The following is a 14,674-nucleotide window of genomic DNA, read 5'->3' on the forward strand; positions in this document are numbered from 1 at the left end:
CGGGCTCCACTACTGGTGGTATGCAATCCACTTTATATCGAAGAGTCTTTGACAGAAGAAAAAGAAAGACCCCGATGAATAGATCCACATTAATGAAAGCAACGAAATAATGGGCTAAAAAGGATTCTAATTCACTTTGTCTACCGCAAAATGTTAAATATCACCCTACCTTTTTGAAGAAAGTTGAATATGAATTATCCCATACAAGCTTGTAGTTTCCAGCCATTAGGGTAGAGAAGTTTCCCTGCAGTATCCCGAAAACAATTACCTAATTACCTAATGCAACACAGCTACGCAGAGCAACAACAAAAAATACACCAAAAGCTTCCCCACAAAATTGACATAGCACTCACCTGGTCAGCTTCATACCGACGGTAAGGTAATATCAGCTGAAATTAGAAAAATTCACCCTCAGAAATGCACATGATTGAATGGATATATTATAGAGTGAGATTATATATATGCTAGAAGTATAACCACACAGTATGGTAACTAATGACCAGACTCACCGTCTTTTCCCCTGAAGCACCTATGTACTCCACGCTAAATCCAATAACCTGGGAAATAACAACAGAAGTATAAATAGAAACCACAAAAGCTGAAAACCTATCTTAGATCCCATCCCATGTCAAGAAACAACAATTCCTGTCTTTCACATGAAAGATCATCACAGGACAAGATACGCCGTAAACTAAGTGTGAAAACAAAGATAAGCAGAGTCTTGCAAAAACAGTAACAGACACAACTTTAAATCGAAATACAGAAGATAGAGACATGGTGATTTTCTCGACAGGCATTTTAAAGACCAAACAACTAAGTTTCCTGAAAACTTGAACAATTACTGTAGCTCATAAGAGAACAAACAAGACACCACTGTGATTCTAGAATAATTCTGAAGAGGGAAGCAAAACCAAGTAAGAAAAAGCAATCAAACGATTTAAGGTTACATAATGGGGAAACATAGCGCGGGTTAAGAAATTCAATACCATGCTTATCTTGCCTTGCATCAAGGAGAAATCCCAAGCAATATATGAATTTTCGGATTCCACCATCAATGAGACCTAGAGAAACAACAAGAACAAAAATCAATACTTGCGCCAGACTCGGCCGCAAGTGCTTATCATATGGTTTGATTTTTTTTCTCTGCCACCAGAAAATGTGAATGCCACACACACTACTGTCGTTAACATCACTTTACACTTTTTAGAACACAGTAAATTCAGATGGAACTAGTGTAAAAAGTCTCAGAATGGCAAAAAAAAATAGTTTCATTAATAAATAAAAGCATCTGAGGAGAACATATTACCTCATAGGTTCTCCCTGCTTGGACAATTATCTCCTTGTACTCCTCATTGTCCCTAAGAAGTACAAACTCTTAGAGCTAGAAATCGTGAACTGAAGTGAGAATCTAGTGAATGATGGAAGCTAACCTTGAGCCCAATATGCCAGCTGTATCTGCTGAAATGAAGAAGGGAGAATTGGCAAATACATCGCTGGAAAAGCACAAAGTGAAATGTTAATGTTCTTCAATAGTGAGAAAGCAATTCCTAAAGCCGTCCAACCTGAGTAATATTGGAACTATGGATATAAAATTAAAATTTTAATCAAAACCGACAACAGAGTAAAACTGAAAAAATAACACAACTAATACTGTATTAGATTTATCTCTTAAGACTAATGGGTATGCCTTTGCGTACTAGCAAAAATCTTAACAGATTAAGAATGGATTAGGACTAAGAAAACTAAAAAAAAAAAACAAGGAGAACAAACCTAAAATAGACATAAACGTAATCGTCCTTAACTCTTGCAGAAATGTTTCAAAAGTAAAGTTTCCCCCAGTGTTGTGTTATCGAGTAGATCACTAGCAACCTATACTAGATAGAAGATATAGCTACCCACGACCAAGCCCATAGAAAGTGATATGGTACCTGATAAATGTGACGAATCTTTCAAACTCAGAAGTGTAGACAATAGAAGCTTCAGACAGGAGATTCATTTGGTCTCTACTCCTGCTCATCGCACATATGATAAAATTTCACTACCTCTAAATGGGAAGGTTCATTGAGCACTTCCAGCTCGATGATTATTGACTTGAGTTAATTTAAGGCAGCTTACGTTAACAAACAATAAACCAAAACAAGGAAAATATCATCCTACTATCTTACAGTTTGAAAGTATCATATCTATCCCACAGAAGTGATAGGAAAACCCGAATTGCCATCACCATTTTTGTGAGACTATATAGAGGGGGTCCATAACGTTCTCGCTGTTCTTCCATTGGCCTATACACGAGAACAATAATTCTGTCAGTTAAAGGTTCTTATGCAACCTGAAACTTCTGCCATAGTAACCAAACACTCATTGTCTATGTAAAATGAGACCAAGGTACATACCCATCGTCATCATTTATTTGTCGAATAAAATCCAACAACACCTACGAGGTATGAGAGGAGAAGAATCAACAACTAAATCAATCGTCTAAATGCATGAGTATGCTGGAACGGACAAACCATGTTGCATATGCGCATGGGTATTGAGGACTATTGGCGGATTAGAATAAGGAAATTAACCATAAAGATGTGATAAGAGACTGATAGTGAGGAGAAGGCGCGAAAATCTGTGTAAAAAAGAGTAGAGATGGGTAGGGCATACCTGCGGAACTCCTACCAAGTACTTGACCAGGGTTTTGTAGACACCAGTGGCAGAGCCTAGTTGAGCCAACTGTCTCCTCCTATATAAAAGTCAATGAATGCATAATCCAGATTCCAGACTCTAAGAAGAAACCAGAAGAAAAGCATCAGTTAAGAAATCAGAAACAGGCAGGCTCACCTCTCCATTTGCTGCTTCCAAAGAAGAGCATATCTGTCACGTATGCTCCCTCCAGAGCTAACCAACGCATCAACCTCCGCCTGTTTGTTCCTCTCCGACCTCTCCTTCTGCTGTCTAACAAGTGATCCCCGGAAATCTTGAGGCATGTAGGTCATAACTGCAGAAAAGTTAAATAATATACTCGTGTGAGCCCTGTTTCAATTTCTTCTATGTATAAACAGTGTCGGCGTAGAATTAATTAAACCTGTGCTGAATATGCGCTCTGAATTCTTCGTCTGGAAGGAAATCATAGCAGTGAATGCGATATCAAAATTGTCTTTAAGATTCCGCAAAATAGAAGCGAAATCAGCATCTTCGGATGTGGAAGGTTCCCGAAGCTGCACGCGAAACCAAATCAAACAAGAGAGAGAAGTCAACTCACCAGAAGCGAAGTTGACAACTTGGATGAAAGCGAAGTTGAACTTTGACACGCGCGTTAAGAGATTTTCTCTCCCAAAACATGTGATCCCTCTCCTTTCACTTCTACCTTTGTCGATCTCGGCGTTGGTCCCCATCGGTCCCTATAGCCAAGAAAAAACCTAAAAAATTCCCCAGCGACCTCCCCACTGGAGTAGCCTCTCTTTCGTCCCCACCTAGCAACCCAGCACCGCCTGTGTCCCAGACAGCAGCTGGTGTACCCGCCTCCTCTAGATCTACGGAGTTACCTGCGACCTCTTCGGTCTCGGCTAACCACAATGTTACCGATTTGACAGCCGGATTTGGATCTCCAACTGTCGAAGCTCCAGCTACTGTGGATGAAATCTCCTCAACAGTACCTGTAAGTGTGTCTGAACCCAAAATTGGAAACCCTGCCGACGAGGCGACCTCATTTCCGTCGACGGACAAACTCCCCCCAAAGGCTACAGAAAACCCCACCAGCAAATCCGACTTTCCATGGAAGAATCCTGTCAATGGAAACTCGATTAAGATGCAAAAACAAGGTACTCCATTCACTCTTGAATCTGGCGAGGCCTGTGTTACAATACCGAACGCAGTGATTAAAAGGAACAAGAAAGCTTGGGATAGCTTCATCTTAGGTCAATTTTATGAAGACCCTCCTTCGAGAGGCGCTGTACAAACAATAGTAAATGGGATTTGGAGCCGCCAACGTAAAGACATCTCGGTTTCAAAAATGGAGGGTAATTCGTTCCTCTTCAAAGTGCCGTGTCCAAACGCTCGACGGAGAATCCTCAGTCAAAATCTTTGGCAAATCGATGGCCAAACCATGTTCGTGGCCAAATGGTCCCCTGAGGTTCAATACTCAAAGCCTGAACTAACAATGGTACCTGTTTGGTTAGAATTTGTGGGTGTTCCGCTTGAGTTCTTCAATAGAGAGGGTCTTCAACACATTGCTGGTCTTGTGGGGAACCCAGTTTGCCTTCACCCGCACACAGAGAACCTGATAAACATCGAAGTAGCAAAGGTCTATACAGTGATTGACCCTAGAAAACCTTTGCCTGAGGCGGTGAATGCACGTTTTGAATCTGGCCAGATAAAGCGTATTCAGAGGTCTCTAGCCCTTGGTTGCCTTCCCTTTGAAGTCATTGCAAAAAAGTTGGCCACACGGTGTCTAGATGTTCTAAAGCTCCTCCTACGTGTACCGCATGTGGCTCGGTGAAGCATTCAACCTCAGACTGTCCTCGAGCAAAGAAGGAAAAGCTATCTGGTAAACGACCCATCCAAAGCCAACTCCCCATAGTTGGTAAGGTTGTCGTGCCTGCATTAGCAACCACAAGTGCAGCAGAAGACTCACGTAACCAACGGACTGAGGTCCACGTATCTTCTCCAACCCGCATTCTAAAAGCTCTGGAAGGAACTAAGGATAGCTCTGACCCCGAAGACGGAGGTCAACACGGTTCCCAGTCTCAAGCTAAAGCCTCCAATAAATCTTACCCTTTAGGCTTTGATGATGGACAGCTCTGTATAGATCTTCGTGACAACCTTTTCGCGCATCTGTCCCCTAAAACTAATGGAGCAGGAAAAGTCACGGAAAATCAGGGTTTGTCTGAAAATGATGTCTCCTCGGACAGCCTATCTGAAGAGGATGGCAATCCAGAAGCAGACCCAGACCGTTTTTTGAAGGTAGTATCTAAAAAAATGCTGCGAAAGAATCACCGAGGAGCTAGGGCTAGAGGCCCTTTAACCCTCTAATATCCCTCTATCTATATGGATATTTTTTGCTGGAATGTCAGAGGTATTAACGATAAAATAAAGCGTAGATGCTTACGGAAGTGGTTGAAGAGTAATCAACCGTTTTTTGGTGGGATTATAGAAACCCATGTCAGTCAGGCGAACTCACAAGCTATAGTATCTCGTGTGTTCCCAGGCTGGAATTTTGAAGGAAACTATGAGTTCTCAGATCTTGGTAAGATTTGGTTAACATGGCACCCCTCTGTTAAGGTTACTATCATCTGCAAATATCTCCAGATGATCACCTGCCTAGTCAAGCTGCCTTTTGTCTCTGAACAGTTAGTCGTCTTTGTGGTCTATGCATCCTCCACCTGTAGTGCTTCCAGGAGAACATTGTGGGCTGAAATAGTAGACCTTTCCCAGAATTCTTCTATCTCAACAAAACCGTGGACCGTATTGGGGGACTTCAACCAAATTTTGTTGCCTCATGAGCACTCTAACCCTGAAGTTCATACTGTTCCTCCAGGTATGCGCGACCTAAGTCAGTGTTTGCTCACCTCCTCTCTGACTGACCTACCTTATTGTGGTAGTACCTTCACCTGGACGAACAAGCATAGTATTGGTCTAGTTGCTAAAAATCTGGACAGAGTTGTGGTAAACGACGCATGGATGGCTGCTTTTCCCACATCCCTAGCTGTCTTTGGTGAGCCCGCTTTTTCGGATCATAGCCCTGGTTGCATCTTCCTTGACTGTCAAAGGCAGAAGCGTAAGAAGCCTTTCAAGTTCATGTCTTTACTAAACCAAAATCCAGATTTCGGGCCTCTTATCAAGGTCTGGTGCGATGCTCTCCGGCTCGATGGGACGCAAATGTTCAAAATTTCAAAGAAACTGAAACTTCTGAAGAATGTGATAAGAGACTTTAGCAAGGAGAATTACTCTGGAATAGAAAAGAGGGTGCAGGAGGCTTATGCAAACCTTCTTGCTTGCCAACAAGAGCTCTTAGCTGCACCATCATCTGTGAGTGTCGACAAAGAAAAAGAAGCACATAGGATTTGGAGCTCCCTTGCTCTAGCAGAAGAATCCTTTCTAAGGCAGAGAGCGCGTATCTGTTGGCTAGAAGAAGGAGACAAAAACTCCAAATTTTTTCACAGGTCTATTCTTACAAGGCAAAGTCTCAATGAGATAATTTTCCTCTTAGACGACAATGACCAGGTCGTGGACTCCAGACAGGGAATTCAGAACCTTGTCATGGATTTCTACAAGGGTCTGTTTGGAGGTCAAAGTGCGCGCTCCTCAGTCTCAGTTTCAGAAATATCGGCCCTTGTCACCCAACGTTGTTCTTCAAGCGCTCTCCAGATTCTAAATGCGCCATACTCACCAGAGGAGATCAAGAGTGCAACTTTCTCGCTTCCCAGAAACAAGGCCCCAGGACCAGACGGCTATTGTGTCGAGTTCTTCACTGCTCAGTGGGAAACAATAGGAAGCTCAGTGATCGAGGCTGTCACTGAATTTTTCAGGTCAGGGAAGATGCTCAAGCAGTGGAATGCAACAATCATCACGCTCATACCAAAAACTCCAAACGCTCAACGGATGGGAGAGTTCCGTCCCATTGCTTGCTGCAACACTCTATACAAGATAGTGTCTAAGACTTTGGCAAACAGACTAAAGAGGGTCATCCCGGATCTGATCTCCAATTCCCAATCAGCTTTCATCCCGGGAAGACTTTTGGTGGAGAATGTTCTGTTGGCTACTGAATTAGTGCAAGGTTACAACCAGAAAAACATATCGCAAAGGGGAATGCTCAAAGTTGATCTTAAGAAGGCCTTTGATGCGGTAATATGGGAGTTTATCATCAACACCCTAAAGGCAATGGAGTTTCCAGCGCACTTCATCTCTCTGATTGAGCAGTGTATATCTACAGCAAGGTTCTCTATTTGCATCAATGGGGAATTGTGTGACCATTTCACAGGCTCAAAGGGGTTGAGACAAGGGGACTCCATCTCACCTTATCTATTTGTTTTGGTCATGGAAGTTTTCTCGCAGATGCTAAGGAAGGCATACAATAATAACCTCATAGGAGCTCACACTAGTACCTCGAACCCCCAAGTTACCCATCTAGCGTTTGCCGATGACATCATGGTATTCTTTGACGGGAAACTAAATTCCCTATCAAACATTACTGGGGTTCTCCAAGAGTTCTCAGCCACCTCAGGTCTTCACATGAATAGGAGCAAGACAGATCTATACCTAGCGGGAGCGAACCAGGTTGAAACCTCCCAGATGGCTTCTCTTGGTTTCAACATCGGTTCACTACCAGTAAGGTACTTAGGCCTTCCTCTCATGCACAGAAAACTCAGGATATCAGAATATAGGCCAATGTTGGATGCATTAACAAAGCGATTCAGCTCGTGGGCAACTAGAGCTCTTTCTTATGCGGGCAGGCTGCAACTCCTGTCCTCCGTGATCCATGGTACTCTTAACTTCTGGATGTCGGCTTTTATCCTCCCAAAAGGTTGCATCAAGAAGATTGAGAGTCTATGCAAGAACTTCCTGTGGAATGGTGATGTAACCAAGCGAGGGTCAGCAAAAGTCGCCTGGAGAAATGTTTGTCTCCCAAAAGAAGAAGGGGGATTGGGTCTGAGAAACTTAAGCCTTTGGAACAGAACACTCTGTCTCAAATTAATTTGGAGACTGTTTGCTGCTTCTGACTCGTTGTGGGCTTTGTGGTTGCGCAATACCAAGATAAAGGATGGATCTTTCTGGGCTATGGATGCAAAGAAACAATCCTCATGGACCTGGAAGGCCATGTTGAACCTTAGACACACTGCAAGACGCTTCCTCAAGGCAAGGCTCGGTAACGGTCAGCAGATAAATTTCTGGTATGATTGGTGGACGCCTTTTGGCCCCTTAATAGACTACCTCAGACCTTCCGGACCAAATCAAATGGGAATCCCTCCTCAAGGTAAACTGGCCCATGCTTGTTCGGCAACAGGATGGATCCTTAGGCCTGCTCGCTCAAATCAAGCTTTGGATCTCCATATGTACCTTACTACGATTCAGAGTCCACTACTTGCGTTGGAACAAGATAGCTTCTTCTGGATGACAGGTCCGGTCGAGTTTCAAACGTTCTCAACAAAGAGGACCTGGGAGGAGGTCAGACCGAGAAAGAACCTTCTTCCTTGGACTTCTCATTTTTGGTTTAAGGGCGCAATACCTAGACATGCGTTCATGATGTAGCTTCTGCATTTAGACAGGTTACCTACAAAAGTGAGACTGGCTAGATGGGACACACATATCGACGCAAGTTGTTGCCTCTGTGGTCGGTACCAGGAAACCCGTGATCACCTATTCCTCCACTGTGAGGTCAGCGAGGAACTCTGGTCGGAAGTAACTAGAAGACTTGGATACCAGCCATTCTCCTTTCACACTTGGGAAGCCTTCACCAGCTGGTTGGACATGAAAGATAAAACATCAACACGCTCCCTCCGAAGGCTAGTTGCTCAAGCCACTGTTTACGCATTATGGTGGGAACGTAACACCAGACACCACCTCAACATCTCCACTGAGACTACTATCTTATTCAAGGGTCTTGACAGGCAGATTAGGGACGCTATCCTGGCGAAGAAGACTAGGAAGCATTTTAAGACCGCTATGCCGATGTGGTTAAAGTACGTTTAGACGTATTATATCTCTCTTTTGGTTCCTTCCTTGTTTTTAGTTTTTTTTTTTGGCAAGAAGTAACCTCTGTATCCAGCTTTTGTAAAGTTTCTCGAACTTTTAGTTCAATGAAATTCACATATTTATCAAAAAAAAACTCACCAGAAGCAGGCCTAGTAGAGGCAGCATGGCTCGAACACAAAACGAAACTAAAAGATTGACCTGAATAGGCCAGCGAGATGGTTACAGAAGAAACAATATCTCCTCCATCTGCTCCCGATTTTTCCACATATTCTCATCAATTTTGTGAGGGGGCTGACGGTTTGCTTCGTCAATCAGTGAAGTTTCCCCTAGAAAGCAAACCCAATAAAATCAGAAAACTCAAAAGCAGTAAATTGAGTTCTTAAATCATTAATGAGCGGTGACCAAAAAAAAATCATTAATGAGCCACAAAATTTTGTCCACTTCTTAAAGACAAAACTGACAGAATCTTTGAGTTCCTACTTCTCCTCATTAAGAGGCAAGATTCTGTCAGTTTTGTCTTTAAGAAGTCGACAAAATTCTGTGGCTCATTAATGATTTACAGCTCATTATTGGCTTAAACATGAGATAAAACATTATTAAAAAAGAACAAAATATTTAGTGGTGTCGTGCGTGTACAACTAGTATTATATATATATGTATTATATGTATACTTTTTCTCATATATTTTTTTCCATTTTTGTTTATTCCCATTTTATATAAATTTTTGTTTTGCTCTTTCTCTTCTTTAAACCACTTCAACTCATCTCTTATAAACACATCGATATCATCATCTCGTCTTACTCTTCCTTTGCTTTGAAACAGATGGACCCATATCTTACCGGATCTGTTTTGTTTGAAGTTGGAGATGAGGTTGACGAATCTGTGGGACTTGCTTCTATATCAAAATCTCAATCTCACACTGAGAAGATTGATTACAAAGGTATACATGTGGTTACAACAGTTCTGAAAATTATCTGAATTATATTTCCAAGAATCTGAATTTTATTCGTCTTATGTTCCAGAAGCTGAGTGTACACCTGTGACAGTTGCATCTAGATCATATGTGCCACCTGCATCTCAAACTCCGCCGTCTCAGCTTTCAGAAGCTGAGGATGTACTTTTTGCAGCTGCTTTCGGACCACCTGAAGTTCTGTCTTATGTTTCAGAAGTTGAGCCTGCACCTGTGACAGCTGCTTCTGGATCATCTCAGGGGTCTGAAGTTGGAGCATCTGATCAGCAAATAATTCGTAATGCTTTGACTGAGTTCAATGTCGTGCTAGATGAGTATAGAAAGTTAAGCCAAACAGCCATCGACAATGAGACTGATAATCGGGAAAAGAAAAGAAGGGTGGATGCTGTGAAGGACGCAGTAAACGCAACTTCTAAAGTTGTCAACCTCGTATTGACGAAGGGGCATCCTGTGAAAGAGATGAGGAATTGCCAGAATATGTTGGAGGCAGAACTGTCTAGATTGAAGAAAGAAATTAAACGTTTTGAGAAGAATAATAAAAAACGTAATTCAAGGAACAAGAAATGAGAGAGAGCATCCTATTCAACTTTCCAGGCTCCCAGCGTATGTTTCTTTTCTGTTCCTTACTCAATGGTTGTGTATAAGCTTGCTTGACTGATACTAATCTTTGTTATTTCCCGGTTAGGTTGCAAACAAGAGTTGATAAGGAGCAATTTTCAAGCAGATTTCAGTTTTCGGATGATGTCTCTGGATCGAGGGGGACTTTTTTTTCTTTTTTTCTTTTTTGGTTGATTGCCGACTGTTTCTTAAGTCTTTGTGTTTTTTTGTCATGAGACGAAAATTTGACATTTTCACTCGGTCACCCTTTAGATTTTCCTATTATAGACAACTTCTGCTTACTGTTGACAACAACTTGCCTGTTACTCTTAATTTTTTTGTGTTGATTGCTTGTTCCATTTAACATGAAAATGCCAAGACAAGTAGAGTTTTGTGACATTAAGCTGACTTGTTAACGGAGAAAACTCTTCTCGTGTTCTTAACTTCTCTTATTCACAGCCATTATAGTTCTTTTTTGAGCTATATTTAGGGTTTAGGGTTCTCATTCCTGACGGGATGAGTCTGCACCTAAACCCTAAACTCTATACCTTTAAACCCTATACCATTTATCCTAGACCCTAAATTCTATATTTTATACCTGAAATTTCATTATAAATAGTTGTAATATTACTATGAGAATATTTGCGAATATTACGAACATGTGCAACATAACTTAAACCTTGTTTGACTGTGTGAGTCAAATACCAGTAGAGAGAATTACAAAAAGTTCTTTGAAATTATGATTTTTCTACTATTATTTCTACTGAACTATTAACTTTGGATTCGCCAACTAAATTTGATCATTCGGGTTAGTATGTGTTATTTTTGCCAAAAAAATGAAAAACGACAACCTTCTCACCGAAAATTAAAAATTTGTGCTATCTCTCACTTAGGGATGAGTACATATGTGTGTCACTACTCTGTATTTTTTTAGATTAATAGATGCTCGTTCAAGAAGTGATGATAAAGCCATAGATGCTCGTTAAATTAAACTATCCAAATGTTGTGTTTCGTCTAGGAATTATAACATAAGAAAACTTATTATATAATGGTTTGCATTTTATTTTTATTTTTAGTTTTTTTATAACTTTTAATTATATTACATGAGGTTTACCAAAAACCTCATGTAATATATATGTTTACATGAGGTTTTTGGTAAAACCTCATGTGCAAATTATATATGTTTCGTAATTCGTATATCAAAAACTATTTATTTTTTTTCGGGTTGTCCGTTGTTGTAGAAAAGATAATAAGATTTATATGGATGAGCTGGAATATTAGGGATGAATTTGTTAGAGATTTTATTAGATGTTTAATTTATAGTCAGTAGATTTTAAATCAAACAAATAAGAAAAAAAAAATCAAGAAAAACAAATACTATTCTTGTTGACAAAAGAAAAAAAAAAAGGAAATAGTACTCTTATTAATACCATAATAAACCAAGCTTAATTGTACATCAATATCATAATCACCAAAAGCTTGATATGCATAAAAATACGTAAATCATACGATGTTTGCAAATTATATATGTTCCATATTTCATGGATTGTGGAAGAGCTGGATCAAAGGAAATAGAAGCACACAACGTGTGACGTTCTCACTTTCCTAAAATGTTTCATTGTCCGGTTGGAGTTTTAATGATGTGGAAGGAGGAGAGGGTGGAAGCCGTGGCTGAGACAGGCTTCCCATACTTGGTCCAAATCGGAGGGAAGAAGAGATGTGCCACACTCATGCATTTCCCATCCTTCTAAGGCGTGCAATATGCCGGCCACTCTAGTTGCACTCATCGCCTTTCTTGGTAACCAGTTCTGCAGATGTTTTTTTTCTTCTAATTACGGCTCTTATATCTATAAGAAATTAGTTGGATGTCGGATAGCTTTGTATATACTTACCTCACAGGAGTGGATATTTGCCAGAGATTTTGGAACTATCAAGGCCGGTGTGGTATGATAGATACAATCTTTACGTAACTGCTTGAGGGGGAACTGTGAGAATGGTATAAACAATGTTCCTTTTGTGGCTTTTTCCTGCTCTTCTCTAGTTGTTCCTTCTCCCACCAGCCATACCTTAATCCAAATCCATTACTCAGTTTGATTGATATGCTCTTCAGTATTTTGTATTTTTAATATATGCTTCTCGAATATTCTCATTATGCTTCTTTGGCTAATATTACCTTGTTTGATGAAAGTGCTTCAGAGGTTTGGTAGACCAAATGGTCTCTGTATTCTAGTGGAACACATGATCTTAGTTTCTCGCACTCGTCTAGGCGGAGAGTGGAGACCTGGAGATGATATACACATGGAAATATAATGAATGAGGAGCATAAAGGATATCCAACGTAAATTATCTTTCCTATTGGACATCATAACAGAGGAGGGAAAAGAAAATAAGCGACCTGAACGCCTCTCTGGCAGAGAGCAGAGGCTATGGTGTAGGCGACCTTACTGAGATGGCCTGTTATCACGACGTTTTTAGTAGCTTTGGATACACTATTAATCACAACGGCTGCTGCTAATCTACTGCCGTCCACCACTCTTACTTTCACATCTGGATGCTTGTAGATATACACCTCTCCATTCCTGTTCAGCTCCTCCCCCTGTTTCAGTTCACCACAGCTTTAATACTACAGCATCTACTCAATTTAAAACCAAAAGAGTCAAGAGATATGTAGTTTCTTTACTTGGTTCATGAGACCCAGGCTAAGCACCTTCACTCCTTTTTTATCTGCCTCCAATATCGCTTTCTCAATCATGGTGTTGATCGCGTCTTTCCTCCATTTTAACAAGTACTGCATGCATATAATATATATATATATATATATATATATATATCACCATTAATATATGCATCAGTAAATTAACCTGCCTCTATATATATCATATAAATTAATTCAGAAAAGGATCAATTAAGCTGCAGGTGATGATGATGATGATGATGATGACCTGTAGATTATATCTGGGTATCATCCAAGACTGCAAGTTGAGTTTCTTGAAGGAATTTCTCTCAGCGACAAAGAGGCGGGCGTAGAAGAGCGTGAAGATCATGGAGAGTGAGGTGAAAGGCCACAAGAGGCGCATGAACCATCTATAAGAGAAAGGGTAGGAGGCAAATGAGGCCAAGCCAATGCGCAAATGGTATATGGACTCTGGCGTCGTTAAGTGAGTTAAGTGCACCACATCCACTTTATCTTCTCCTCTTTCTAGAGACTTCTCGTACAATGTATCTGTGGTTTCATCCATTGTGCCGTAAATGTAGTCATACAAGGGCATAAAGAGGGAGTAGTTGGTCCGGAACTGCGTGTGGTGCAGCGAGTGGAATCTGCAATTGTCATACTCCATTAATTCACAATTGAAATTGAAAGTAATTTATTATAAAAGACACAAACCTTTAATTTAAATAATGTATCAAGAAGGCTAATATATATATATATATATATATATATATATATATATATATATATATATCTCAAAGGATGATTGGTTAGAGAAACTATTAATAAGTAAAGTTGTGGGAATTGGAGTGTGTGCCGACTGCGGAGTATGTGTTGAGCGATATAGATATTTTAAATAGTTTCTTTTTGTGGTCCAGGGATTCGGTAGTTGACGATCATATTAACCAGCGAGATGGTTACAGAAGAAACAATATCTCCTCCATCTGCTCCCGATTTTTCCACATATTCTCATCAATTTTGTGAGGGGGCTGACGGTTTGCTTCGTCAATCAGTGAAGTTTCCCCTAGAAAGCAAACCCAATAAAATCAGAAAACTCAAAAGCAGTAAATTGAGTTCTTAAATCATTAATGAGCGGTGACCAAAAAAAAATCATTAATGAGCCACAAAATTTTGTCCACTTCTTAAAGACAAAACTGACAGAATCTTTGAGTTCCTACTTCTCCTCATTAAGAGGCAAGATTCTGTCAGTTTTGTCTTTAAGAAGTCCACAAAATTCTATGGCTCATTAATGATTTACAGCTCATTATTGGCTTAAACATGAGATAAAATATTATTAAAAAAGAACAAAATATTTAGTGGTGTCGTGCGTGTACAACTAGTATTATATATATATGTATTATATGTATACTTTTTCTCATATATTTTTTTCCATTTTTGTTTATTCTCATTTTATATAAATTTTCGTTGCAAAAACCCTAGGTTTTGCTCTTTCTCTTCTTTAAACCACTTCAACTCATCTCTTATAAACACATCGATATCATCATCTCGTCTTACTCTTCCTTTGCTTTGAAACAGATGGACCCATATCTTACCGGATCTGTTTTGTTTGAAGTTGGAGATGAGGTTGACGAATCTGTGGGACTTGCTTCTATATCAAAATCTCAATCTCACACTGAGAAAATTGATTACAAAGGTATACATGTGGTTACAACAGTTCTGAAAATTATCTGAATTATATTTCCAAGAATCTGAATTTT

General features: G+C 40.1%; 3 protein-coding genes across 3 annotated transcripts; 1 reads left to right on the forward strand and 2 right to left on the reverse strand.

The window, feature by feature from the left end:
• Positions 1–4: 4 nt before the first annotated feature.
• On the reverse strand, positions 5–3,383 carry LOC147946443 (uncharacterized; the record flags this gene model as incomplete). Its single annotated transcript, XM_087496787.1, has 13 exons — positions 3,074–3,383; positions 2,830–2,986; positions 2,653–2,731; positions 2,394–2,434; positions 2,166–2,282; positions 1,929–2,009; positions 1,431–1,493; positions 1,307–1,358; positions 987–1,061; positions 510–557; positions 354–389; positions 170–244; positions 5–46 (listed from the first exon to the last, which is right to left on the reverse strand). Coding segments are annotated over exons 1-13 (1,176 nt in total), but the record flags the coding sequence as incomplete, so codon positions are not given.
• A 6,049-nt stretch (positions 3,384–9,432) lies between these two features.
• LOC147946444 (uncharacterized) lies at positions 9,433–10,579 on the forward strand. The gene is made up of 3 exons (XM_087494825.1): positions 9,433–9,619; positions 9,702–10,252; positions 10,335–10,579. The coding sequence occupies exons 1-2, from the start codon at positions 9,502–9,504 to the stop codon at positions 10,214–10,216; spliced, it is 633 nt and encodes a 210-aa protein (XP_087350951.1). The 5' UTR covers positions 9,433–9,501; the 3' UTR covers positions 10,217–10,252; positions 10,335–10,579.
• Positions 10,580–11,647: 1,068 nt separating this feature from the next.
• Positions 11,648–13,599, reverse strand: LOC109124978 (very-long-chain aldehyde decarbonylase CER1-like). The gene is made up of 6 exons (XM_019242744.2): positions 13,189–13,599; positions 12,927–13,034; positions 12,642–12,842; positions 12,420–12,527; positions 12,139–12,312; positions 11,648–12,054 (listed from the first exon to the last, which is right to left on the reverse strand). Exons 1-6 carry the CDS (start codon positions 13,582–13,584, stop codon positions 11,881–11,883), a joined length of 1,161 nt encoding a protein of 386 aa, XP_019098289.2. The 5' UTR covers positions 13,585–13,599; the 3' UTR covers positions 11,648–11,880.
• Positions 13,600–14,674: the final 1,075 nt, after the last annotated feature.

This window comes from Camelina sativa, chromosome 3 (genome assembly GCF_030686135.1).
Source record: "Camelina sativa cultivar CO46 ecotype springtype chromosome 3, ASM3068613v1".
In the NCBI taxonomy this organism is placed as follows: Eukaryota; Viridiplantae; Streptophyta; class Magnoliopsida; order Brassicales; family Brassicaceae; genus Camelina; species Camelina sativa.

Excerpts from the sequence above, each read along its gene's own strand:
- LOC147946444 (XM_087494825.1), top strand. The coding sequence starts at position 9,502 with ATGGACCCATATCTTACCGGATCTGTTTTGTTTGAAGTTGGAGATGAG. Across the intron at positions 9,620-9,701 it reads TGAGAAGATTGATTACAAAG|AAGCTGAGTGTACACCTGTG; the intron begins GTATACATGTGG and ends CTTATGTTCCAG.
- LOC109124978 (XM_019242744.2), bottom strand. The coding sequence starts at position 13,584 with ATGGAGTATGACAATTGCAGATTCCACTCGCTGCACCACACGCAGTTC. Across the intron at positions 12,313-12,419 it reads AAGCACTTTCATCAAACAAG|GTATGGCTGGTGGGAGAAGG; the intron begins GTAATATTAGCC and ends ATTTGGATTAAG. Across the intron at positions 12,055-12,138 it reads CAAATATCCACTCCTGTGAG|AACTGGTTACCAAGAAAGGC; the intron begins GTAAGTATATAC and ends AAACATCTGCAG.